At 45.5% G+C, this 12,688-nt stretch overlaps 1 protein-coding gene across 1 annotated transcript in view; it reads left to right on the top strand.

The window, feature by feature from the left end:
• Positions 1-12,688, top strand: part of BICD1 (BICD cargo adaptor 1) — a 1,008,636-nt gene that overhangs the window by 583,653 nt on the left and 412,295 nt on the right. The window contains exon 6 of the mRNA XM_030213885.1: positions 8,124-8,275. Coding sequence (XP_030069745.1) covers positions 8,124-8,275 — 152 coding nt within the window. The remainder of the gene's footprint in view (positions 1-8,123; positions 8,276-12,688) is intronic.

Below are 12,688 nucleotides of genomic sequence, written 5' to 3'. Positions count from 1 at the left end.
TCCTATGTGTGTCAAGCCTCTTTTTGGGGTCAAGGTACTTCCTGCTGCTGGTGACCTCATCAGTGAGAGCCTTCATAAGGAAGTGCTGTGCTGGCATTCTGGGCCTTTGCATTGATGGTGTTATGCTCTTAGGCCAGGTCAGGTTAGTAAGTGTCTGCTGCACCACTGCTTAGCCTCTCTCTGGGTTCCAGCCCAGCTTCTTTCTGTGTCTGTGTCTGGTGTCTTTCTGTGGGGGGTCTTCCATGCCACTGTCTGTCTGTGGACTGCGGGTCCTTCCTGGCTTACCCTGTGTTTGGGGTGAAGCCTCTGTTCCTGGCTTACCCTGTGTTTGGGGTGAAGCCTCTGTTCCTGGCTTACCCTGTGTTTGGGGTGAAGCCTCTGCTCCAGGCTTACCCTGTGTTGGGGTGAAGCCTCTGTTCCTGGCTTACTCTGTGTTTGGGGTGAAGCCTCTGCTCCTGGCTTACTCTGTGTTTGGGGTGAAGCCTCTGCATGTGAAGCCTCAGCCTTTGTGAGTTCCCACTTGGTGTGGGGAGCGGCTGTGGCTTCAGACCCTTGGCCTGTTCTTCCTGGTTTACTCTGTTCGCTCTGTTGCCTATCCTGAACCCTGCTTGTTTATCCTGTGTGCATATCCTGAACCCTGTTTGTATATCCTGAGTGTATATCCTGAACCCTGGTTCTGGCTAGCTAGTGTTATCCGGTTTTCCGCTCTGCCTAGCTAACATATATCCTGAGTGTCTATCCTGTACCCTGCTTCTATATCCTGTCTGCATATCCTGAACCCTGTTTGTATATCCTGAGTGTATATTCTGAATCCTGTCTCTGTCTAGCTAGTGTGTGTTTCCAGGGTGTGGTCCCTATTTCCTGCTGCTACCTAGCTAGTGAGTTTACCCGCTGGGTATTCCCTGATCCCCAGTCTGCCTTGCTTGTATGTTGCCCTAGTCTTTGCTCCTGCTAGCTTTCGTTTGTCTTGTCTCTTGCTATGTCTTCTGGTTCCTGCTAGTGGTAGTGCAGCAGCTCCCTGTCTGAGTTTAGTTCCTAGTCTAGTCTCCCTCGTGTATCCCAGACCCGGGGTGGGTCCTCGGGATCTTCAGTTCCTGCGTATCCTGCAAGTCCTGCCTGCCACCTGCACTTCGTGTATCCCAGACCCGGGGTGGGTCCTCGGGATCTTCAGTTCCTGCGTATCCTGCAAGTCCTGCCGGCCACCTGCACTTCGGAGCTCAACTCCAGAGGAACGGTGGCTAAGTGCAGGTGAAGCTGTTCCTGTTTCGTCTGTTCCAGTTGCCTGCCTTGTACTACTCCAGTCCAGAGTTCCAGTACTGCTCTTCCGTGTATCCCGTCCCAGGGTAGTCTTGCCTGCCGCTGCCGCTCCTTGGCAGTGGCCCAAGGGCTCACGAACTCCAGTTCCACCTCGAGGACCTGATCGAATGCCAAGGTCCTTGAGAACGCGACAATAGCATTGTTATAATCACTATTTTAATTGCTCAATCTCATAGTCATTCATCCCTCAAAATTTTCAATGCAAATAAAAAGTACCAGACCAGTATATCCTCTAGTGTTTCTGCATCAGGAGAATTACATTAGCATCACACTGATTCAGCATCTCCTGTCATTTGAATCCTCCTCCACCCCTGAAAAGCTTCCTTACAAAAGTTACACCTGCTCCGAGGACCAAACAAATTTCCTATTTTATATTATGTATCTGTGCGCCTGGGAGATAATTCTATGGCACCAACAGGCGACCCTCAGGGGGAGGGGGAGGAATGCTGGCTTCGGCCTAACCCCTGGTAAGCCTTGCCTCAGCTGAGAGGTGCCCAGCTCTACCACCAGCTGCCTTTCAGGTGCTGTGGAGGACTTGCAGCTCATCTGCAAATCCTTACAGCCTTCTCCGGGGTGACACACAGGTCCACTCCGATCCACTCAGGGCCTCCGCTCTATGTGCCCAGCGCTCCCACCAGGTGCTGTGGAGGACTTGCAGCCCTTCTGCATTTCCTCACAGCTGTATCCGGGGTGACTCCAGGTCCACCCCGACCTTCCCAGGGCCCTCGCTCCAAGTGCACAGAGTTTCCAGGTGCTTTTTGGCTAGGATCAGGCTCACCCTCAGGGGGAGGAATGCTGGCTTCGGCCTAACCCCTGATAAGCCTTGCCTCAGCTGAGAGGTGCCCAGCTCTACCACCAGCTGCCTTTCAGGTGCTGTGGAGGACTTGCAGCTCATCTGCATATCCTTACAGCCTTCTCCGGGGTGACACCCAGGTCCACTCCGATCCACTCAGGGCCTCCACTCTAGGTAGGCGCGCGGGGCATTTTTCTCTTTATATCTAATCTTTTTCAGTTGCTAAAGTACCTCAATCGTTTATGGCCCCTATTCACATTCTCTTCCTAGCTCTGTCCCTTCCTAATCTTTTCCCTCACCCCCTATCTCTCTCCGCTACAGGAACTCACTGCCCATCCATTGACTTCATCACCTCACCTTCTCTCCTACCCTCTTCCTCCCTCTTGGCTTTTAATCTCCGCCTCTTTCTTCCCTCCATTTTGCCTTCCCCATGCCACCTAAATACCTCTCGCCTTCGTGGCCACACCTCTCCTACTCTCCTCTGCTCTCTTTTACTCCTTCTCTTACTCTCAGCCGGTGACATCAATCCCAATCCTGGCCCACCTCACCAACTATTATCCCAACTCTACAGATCTCACCGTGACCTCTCTAACCTCATCTCTATTCCTCTACTCCCCTCCTCTTCTCTGCCCTTCTCTTGCACCCTGTGGAATGCCCGCTCTATCTGTAACAAACTCCCCTATATCCAGGACCTCTTTATCTCGCGTCACCTCCATCTGCTCGCCATACCTGGGTCTGCCCTGATGACTCTGCTTCAGTCGCAGCCCTCTGCCATGGCGGTTATCTTTTTTTCACATACTCCTCGCCCTGCTGGTTGCGGGGGCGGTGTTGGACTACTTCTCTCTCCCTCCTCCAGATTTCAACCCCTTCTTCCACCTCAATCTCACTGTTTTTCCTCCTTTGAAGTCCACTCTATCCGCCTTTTCTCTCCTCTGCCTCTTCGAATAGCGGTCATTTATCGTCCCCCTGATAAGTCTCTTTCATCCTTTCTTAGTGACTTTGATGCCTGGCTTGCCTTCTTCCATGATCCTTCCTCCCCCTCTCTCATCCTTGGTGACTTTAATATTCCTGCTAATGATCCTTCCAACTCTTATATTTCCAAGTTACTCGCTTTAACATCCTCCTTTAATCTCCAACTATGCTCCACCTCCCCTACTCATCAAAATGGTCACTGTCTTGATCTCATCTTCTCCTCCAACTGTTCACCCTCTAGTTTCCTTGCCTCTGATCTTCCCCTCTCTAATCACCATCTTATAACTTTCACACTTAAATCTCCTCCCTCCCAGTCCCGTCCTATCTTATCTAATTTATCTAGGAATCTTCACGATATTGACCCTTCGTCTCTATCCTCCCATGTTTCAAACCTCCTCTCTACTGTGGCACTATCCACGTCTGTCAATGAGGCTGTTTCTTCTTACAACAATACTCTATCCTCTGCCTTAGACACTCTTGCACCTTTGATGACCCGCCCTATAAGGCGTACAAAACCCCAGCCTTGGCTGACTTCTAATATCCGCTACCTACATTCCTGTACCCGCTCCGCCGAACGCATCTGGCAGAAATCTCGGGCCCTTGCTGATTTCTTACACTTTAAGTTCATGCTGACCTCCTTCCAATCTGCTCTTTTATGCACCAAACAGGATTATTATATCCAACTGACCAACTCTCTTGGCTCTAACCCTCGACTTCTCTTCACCACATTGAACTCTCTCCTCAAGGTGCCCCCTCCCCCAACTCCCCCTTCATTATCTCCTCAGACCCTTGCTGATTTCTTTCACGACAAGGTTCAAAAGATAAACCTTGCATTCTCTACCTCCCCACCTTTCCCTCCACTAGTCCGTTCCCCTCTCTCTCCTTCCCCTCATGCCCTTTCCTCCTTTCCTGACGTTACTATTGAGGAAACTACACCTCCTTTCTTCCTCAAAATGTACCACCTGTTCCTCTGATCCCATTCCCACCCACCTTCTTAATGCCATCTCTCCTGCTCTTACTCCTTTTATGTCACATTCTCAACCTCTCACTTTCCACTGCAACTGTCCCTGCTGCCTTTAAACATACAGTGGTCACACCTCTCCTTAAGAAGCCTTCACTCGACCCTACTTGTCCCTCTAATTACCGACCCATCTCCCTCCTTCCCTTTCTCTCCAAATTACTTGAGCCTGATGTTCACCGCCGCTGCCTAGATTTTCTGTCCTCACATGCTATTCTTGACCCACTACAATCTGGTTTTCGCCCTCTCCACTCAACCGAAACTGCACTTACTAAAGTCTCCAATGACCTATTACTGGCTAAATCCAGAGGTCTCTATTCCATCCTCATTCTTCTTGATCTTTCTGCTGCTTTTGACACTGTCGATCACAGCATACTTCTCGATACCCTGTCCTCACTTGGATTCCAGGGCTTTGTCCTTTCCTGGTTCTCTTCCTACCTCTCTCTCCGCACCTTTAGTGTTCACTCTGGTGGATCCTCTTCTACTTCTATCCCTCTGCCTGTCGGCGTACCTCAGGGTTCTGTTCTTGGTCCCCTCCTCTTTTCTATCTACACTTCTTCCCTTGGTTCATTAATCTCATCCCATGGCTTTTCCTACCATCTCTATGCTGATGACTCCCAAATCTACCTTTCTACCCCTGATATCTCACCTTGCATCCAAACCAAAGTTTCAGCGTGCTTGTCTGACATTGCTGTCTGAATGTCTCAACGCCACCTGAAATTAAACATGACCAAAACCGAACTTCTCATTTTTCCCCCCAAACCCACCTCCCCACTCCCCCCGTTTTCTATTTCTGTTGATGGCTCTCTCATTCTCCCTGTCTCCTCAGCTCGAAACCTTGGGGTCATCTTTGACTCTTCTCTCTCCTTCTCTGATCATATCCAGCAGATCGCCAAGAACTGTCGTTTCTTTCTTTACAACATCCGTAAAATCCGCCCCTTTCTTTCCGAGCACTCTACCAAAACCCTCATCCACATCCTTGTCACCTCTCGTTTAGACTACTGCAATCTGCTTCTTGCTGGCCTCCCACTTAGTCACCTCTCCCCTCTCCAATCGGTTCAAAACTCTGCTGCCCGTCTTGTCTTCTGCTAGGGTCGCTTTACTCATACTACCCCTCTCCTCAAGTCGCTTCACTGGCTCCCTATCCGTTTTCATATCCTGTTCAAACTTCTTCTACTAACCTATAAATGTACTCACTCTGCTGCTCCCCAGTATCTCTCCACACTCATCCTTCCCTACACCCCTTCCCGTGCACTCCGCTCCATGGATAAATCCTTCTTATCTGTTCCCTTCTCCACTACTGCCAACTCCAGACTTCGCGCCTTCTGTCTCGCTGCACCCTACGCCTGGAATAAACTTCCTGAGCCCCTACGTCTTGCCCCATCCTTGGCCACCTTTAAATCTAGACTGAAAGCCCACCTCTTTAACATTGCTTTTGACTCGTAACCACTTGTAACCACTCGCCTCCACCTATCCTCCTCTCCTTCTTCCTGTACACATTAATTGATTTGATTTGCTTACTTTATTTATTTTTTGTCTATTAGATTGTAAGCTCTTTGAGCAGGGACTGTCTTTCTTCTATGTTTGTGCAGCGCTGCGTACGCCTTGTAGCGCTATAGAAATGCTAAATAGTAGTAGTAGTAGTAGTAGGTGCCAAGAGCAGTAATTGACCCAAAAACTGGAATATACATTCATATGTCTGCATATATGCACATAAACGCCAATATTCCAGCTATGCGCTATTCTATAAAATGGTACCTAAATGTGATAGCACATAATTTGAAGGTGGCCATTTATACGGGCAGAGTATGGGTGGAACAAGGGCGGGGAACACAGTTATACATGTAAATTATAAAAGACTATAATTTACACACTTTTTTTAGCAATCTAGAAATAAATATTTACACCATTTTATGGCTGGTGTAAGTGGTCATGCCTAAAATATATGCATGTATTTACTTCTATGCTAGTATCCTACGTCTTGCCCCATCCTTGACCATCTTTAAATCTAGATTGAAAGCCCACCTCTTTAACATTGCTTTTGACTTGTAACCACTCGCCTCCACCTACCCTCCTCTCCTCTTTCCTCTACACATTAATTGATCTGCTTGCTTTATTTTTTGACTACTAGATTGTAAGCTCTTTGAGCAGGGACTGTCTTTCATCTATGTTTGTGCAGCGCTGCATATGCTTTGTAGCACTATAGAAATGCTAAATAGTAGTAGTAGTATCCTATAACGAAAAGTAGACACCTATTTTCCTTTATATAAAAAGCTCCGAAGCAGGCCACTCCTTGGTGCCTAAAATAGGCTCCTCTTTATAAAATTACCTTCATTAAGGGCAATTCTATAACTGGTTGCCTGAATTTATATACCACCTGCACGCATAATCATACAGAATACTAGCACATGTGCAGCTAAGGATTGCTTAAGTGGCAAGCCAAGCACTAAGTGCTAATCTGTAAGGGCACCTGTAAGTGCCATAAATGGGGAGTGTTTTTCACATGGACAGGACGTAGATGTGCCAGATTTATGGCAGATGCAAATATGGATGCCTAAATTGCAAGGTTTGACAAATGCCAAGTTATGCTAATATTCTATAATGGTATCTGGATGCACAGATGCCATTATAGAATAGGTTCTCACTGGACAGTACTGGGGTGCCTAAATGGAGGTGCGCAGTTACATAATTTCCCCCATAATATATAAAATATGCACATAACCCTGCCCCAGGACCAGCTCTAATCAGATCAGGCAGGGCATATGTGTATATGTTTATCCTTATATCCTCTAAGTGCCTATTTTTGTGCAGATTGATTACTATAAAGTAATATGTGCAGGGATCTCACAAATAAATGTAAAGAGGTTCCAGATCAGTGTTTTTTGGATTATGCTGCTGAATATCCCTGTCAGCAGCATGTCTCCAGATAGCAGGTGCTGCTATCCAGATAGGTGCTTTTGAATATTGATCTATGTTTTATGTACATAAAATTACCCCAGAAGTCTGCACAGTGAAAATTATACATATATTGTTCACTGTGCAGACTTTGCTGGATTTTCACAACGAAAGTAGGTGTGTAGTTGCACTTTAAAAATTGCCCCAGGAAATCTATGTGCAATTGCTATTGATGCACACATTTTCCATGAAAAATTATGTACATGTGCTAGAATTTTCAAAAGTATGCACATAAGAGACAAACCACCCCAAATCCTATTCACAGAAACAATTCTATTCACTTCAGGTAAAAATATGTATCTACATGTTGCACATATACATTTTAACCCACATATCGGGTCAAAAGCCCAGTTCTGGAGGTAAGGATATTGCTCTGGAAATGGCTTTGAAAATTACCTTCCCGTCAACAAATGTGATTATTCATGTCATTAATGACATCACTAGTAAATACAATGGGGCAATATTCAACCCACAGTCATCAGCATTTTTAAAACATGGGGCACTATGGGTTTTTTATATCGGATACTGGTATAATGTGGCTGTCAGCATTTATGTGGATACTGGCAATAAGACTGGTACTCAGACAGCTACCTGGATAAAGTTAGGGCAGCCTTTTTACTGTCCTGACTTTATGCAGATAGTTATCCAGTTAGCAGACTGAATATTCTGCTAGCCAGCCAACTCTCGGGTGTGTCCTGATCCTGACTGTACCACCGGACAGTGCTGAGACATTCTGCCCAGATTTTCAGCAGCCCTATCTGGTTATGTGACACTGAAAATCAGGTGTGACCTGGTCAGTGCTACTTAACTGGGTCAAATAGCCCTGAATGTCAGCCCAAATGACTCTCTTCCTGGTCACTGGATTATGAAAATGAAAAATATTTTTAGTTTGATCACATACTTATGGTGGTATTGCTTCTCACAGTCCCAGAAATAATACACATGTGAGGTCACACTGATTATTTATAGATGTAATAGAAACACCAATAATAAATCATGAACAGGAAAAAAACAGTATGCCATTCAGGTTTTACATGTTCTGTTCTGACTTGATACCTTTTACCGCAGACAGCAGAAATTGCACTTTCAAACCTGAAGAACAAATATGAGAATGAGAAGACCATGGTAACGGAAACTATGACAAAGCTGAGAAATGAGTTAAAGGCATTGAAAGAAGATGCAGCCACCTTCTCCTCCTTGAGAGCAATGTTTGCAACCAGGTACTGTAACATGACAAAAGAGACTTGGGGACTATTTTACAAAAGTGTGCTCTCAGTGTATGTGAATTACAATAACAGTGCAAGGCCTTGATATCACTTACTGTGCTGACATGACAGGTAATGTGCATTAATTAATTATTTATTTATAATGACATTTATATCCCGCATTATCTCAAAGCAAGTTCAGGTTCAAAATGTGGCTTACAATCTAGACAATTTAGAACATACATATTACAGTTATAAATCTTCTGATAAAGGAAAAATGTTGAGTAAATCTTCTATATATGGCCATATGAAACATTACAAGAATGAGTTTATGAATTGTTTTACAAGGTTCTATTGTGTAACAATATCAAATTATAAGCAGTTATACAGGATAAAGTTTGAAAATGCATTTTGCATAAAAGGGATTATTCCTGTCTTTCATTATCATGTACAGATCTAACAGCCCTTGGAAGAAGATTACACCAATTAGTACATTAATAGGAGAAGTCAGCAGAGAGGACTGTTTTGTAAGCAATCTTTTTACAATTAGGATGATGGAGAATTAGGAATTCTCTGGATCCAGAGATGGAATTACGCATAGGGAGGTCAATCAAAGGGAGCATGTAGTCATTTACACATGAGGATGGCAATTCTATAACTGTGCCAGGTTTAGGCACCTGGAGGGCGGCACCTCTTCTATAAAAGAAGGCAGGCACTTATTTTCTGTCAGGTTCTCAGGTTCAGAGCCCGCGGGGCCGGGCTCTGGAGCAAACGTGAGCCCTTGGGCTGCTGCCGAGGAGCGACAGCAGCAGGCAAAACCCACCAACCAACACTGGGCAAGCACACCGGCAGGGACTGCAGGCACTGCCCAGCAAACCGGAACACATGGACTGGAATCCCCCGGACTGGAGGACACAGGACTGGAACACACACCGGAACACACTGGACTGGAGCGCACCAGACTGGAACACACCGGACCGGAACACACTTGACTGGAGCACACTGGACTGGTCCGTACAGCTTCACCTGCACTTAGCTACTAAGCCCCCCAGAAGTTGAGCTCCTGGGTTCGAGTAGCCGGCAGGACTTACTGGATACCGGATGACACAGGGACCAGGACTGGAAACAGAAGTGCTCCTAAACCTAAACTGATCTACGTGCTCCCAAGCCCTAAACCAGCAGGAGTGTTCCTAACAGTAAACTGACAAAAGGACTTCCTAAGCCCTATACTAAACAGGAGCTCCTAATCCCTGCTCAAGAACGGGACTTCCTAAGCCCTAAACTAACAGAGCAGGGAACTAAACACAAAGCTAACACAGGTGCTACTAAGCACCAAGCTACAAGCAGAGCTTTACACTAATAAGCTAAACACAGAACTAACCAGCTACCTAAGCACTGCTCTAGCAAGCTAGAAACAACTAACAAGGTGCTTCCTAAGCACTACTCTGGCAAGCAACCAGAAGAGCTCCTAGCACTAAAAGGGAAGACAGGGGAGCCACAAGGAAAAAGCAGGGAAGCTAACACATAAGCTAAAAGTGATTCTAAATCACCAAACACCAAAGACTGCAATGCTCCCAATAGCACAAACACCAGAAGTACTTCTAACAGCAAACTCTGCAGTGTTCCTAACAACACCAAACCCTGAAGTACTTCTATCAGCAACAGAGCTTCCAAAGCCCTACACACAGCAATGCTTCCAAAACCAAGAGGGAAAAGCAGGGGAACCATAAGGGAAAAGCAGGAAAGCTAAACACACAGTCACCAGTGCACACTGCACTAACACTAACCTGGACCTTAGCAAAAGCAAGCAGGGAAACTAGACACAAAGTCAGAAGTGCACACTGCACCACCCTACCTAAAGCAAACACCACTGTTGCAAAGGCCCTGAAGGAAACAACACCACTTCCTTATCAAGGCCCTCCCTGATGATGTCACACTCCCTAGACCTAGGCAAAAGCACACTGACCCAGAGAGGCCCAACCCATACCAATGCAACACTGTGAAGCACTTGAAGCCAGTACACCCAAAGAGAGGTAGAGCAACTCAGGCAACACACACACAGGTGCAGTATAGTGAAACAATTAGAGCCATGCTGCTGGAAGCTGCCAGCACAGAGAGACAGAGCCAGCTCAGAAAGGACAGAGAAAAGAAACAGAAGCCAGCTAAGAAGCTGACCCCCAGGAAAGAGGTAAGTTTGAGAGGGGTTCAGACCCCAATCATAACATTTTCCTTTATACAATACTAGCATAAATGGGTTTACAGGGGCATATGCACTTATATAAGCCATAGAACTGGTGTAAATGCTTGTTTCTAGATGCCAAAGATACATGCGTAACTTATAGTATTCCATAAGCTGTGCATGTAAGTGAGAGTCCTGCCCAGTCTCCTCTCATGTGTATGCCGTCCTGCCCCATTAGATAGTGCTGTGCAGTTCGAGAGCACACATTTGGCAGTCCAGTAGCACTTAACTGGAGAGTGCTGTGATCCAGGAATAGAGCTGACATGGACCAGAAGTTATCCAGGCACTGTCAATATTCAGCAACAGTACCTAGAAAATAACCCAGCTAATTTAGGACATTAAAAAGTCTCACCTAATTTAACTGGTTTAGCTATCTGGGTACAGCTGTTGAATATTGGTGATACCTTGATAACTTCCAGTGACCGTGCAAGACTCGGATATTCAGTTCTGGTAGCTGGATATGGCCTGGCACTAAATATCCAGGTTTTATTCAGCCTGTAGCAGCCAGGGTATAAAAAAAAGCTGACCACCGCAGGTGGAATATCGACCGGTATATGCAGACTTTTCTCTGTACTGATTTAACTGGATTTTCAAATGAAAATTAGAGGGTATTTGAGTAATGCATATTTGTTTATTTATTTACAGAGATTTGATACACTGCAAAGGGCCAAAAGGTAGAGTCCAGTAAACACACACATTACCACTTAGTTGAACTAAAAGCTGTTGTAGAGGTGGGTTTTTAACGATGCATAACTGATAGCTGAAGAGTGAGTGACATCAAGGCGAATAACAAAGGGAGGGGGTAGCCAGAGTAAGCTAGATGCTGAGGAGCATATTTTTCTAGACATTTAAACTAGAAGGTGGGGGTGACAAAAGGAAACAAGGGAATTCAGAAAGTCACTCCCAGAATAAACATGATGGCAGAGGGAAAGGTCATCTAAATGTAGAAAACCACCCAAACTCACTTAGCACATGGAAAGCAATAAGCAGAAATGCTTGCAGTCTAAGTAAAAAGATTCAAGACTTGCAAGCCCTGTTGTTTAAAGAAAACTTGGATATTGTTGCTATTACAGAGATGTTCAATGATTCTCATGAATGGGATGTGACCATACTGGGCTGTAATCTTTTTAGGAAGGATAGGGAGGGCCGAAGAGGTGGAGGAGTGGCGCTGTATGTGAGAGACAATATCAGAGCGACTGAAATGCGGGGAACCTGGGGAAAGGAAGAAGCTTTATGGATCGTCCTGAAAAGATGTTGGAACCTGTATCTACACAGGGATTATCTACAGACCTCCTGCACAAATGGAGAAGCTAGACAAGGATCTGATAGAAGATATTTAAGAGATTAGTATGAAAGGAGAGGTGCTACAGTTGGGAGATTTCAACTTGCCTGATGTGGATTGGAACGTCCTGTAGGCAGAATCAGAAAGAAGTAGAAAGATTGTGGATGCCTGTCAAAGTGCCTTGCTCAGATAAATGGTGAAGGAACCCACGAGGGAAGGGTCGATGCTGGATCTAATGCTCACAAATGGAGGAAGTGTTTCCAACATCCGGGTGGGTGCCCACTTATGTAATAGTGATCATCACATGATATGGTTTGATATAAGGCAAAGGCAGAGTGCGGTCGCACAAAACTCAAAGTATTGGATTTCAGACATACTGATTTTGGTAAAACGGGGGAATACCTCAGAAGGAGCTGTTGGCATGAGAAGGCGTAGGTGAAGTGGAAAATCAGTGGTCCAAAATAAAGGCTACTATAAATATGGCAACTGATCTTTAAGCAAGGGAAGTAAACAAAAACAAGAGAAACAGGAAGCCTATATGGTTCTCCAAACAAGTAGCTGAAAAAAATAAAAACAAAAGAGGCTTCATACAAGAAATACAGAAGGATACAACAAGAGGATCACGGAAAAGATTATAGGATTTAACTCAAAGAAGCAAAGAGGGAAATACGGCTAGCGAAAGTGCAAGTGGAAGAAAAAAATGGCTAAAGATGTAAAGAGAGGTGACAAGACCTTTTTCAGATATACTGGAGAAAGGAGAAAAGATAGGAATGGAATTACAAGACTGAATGAAAGTGGCTATGTGGAGAGTAACGAGGGTAAAGCGAACATGCTAACCAGTTACTTCTCTTCAGTGTTCACAGGAAAAAATCCTGGAGAAGGACCGCGGTTGGTTTCCGACGGAATA

The sequence above is a fragment of the Microcaecilia unicolor genome, chromosome 9, assembly GCF_901765095.1.
Source record: "Microcaecilia unicolor chromosome 9, aMicUni1.1, whole genome shotgun sequence".
In the NCBI taxonomy this organism is placed as follows: domain Eukaryota; kingdom Metazoa; phylum Chordata; class Amphibia; order Gymnophiona; family Siphonopidae; genus Microcaecilia; species Microcaecilia unicolor.
The sequence above is the reverse complement of the archived record's forward strand: the minus strand, read 5'-3'. Positions and strand labels throughout refer to the sequence as shown.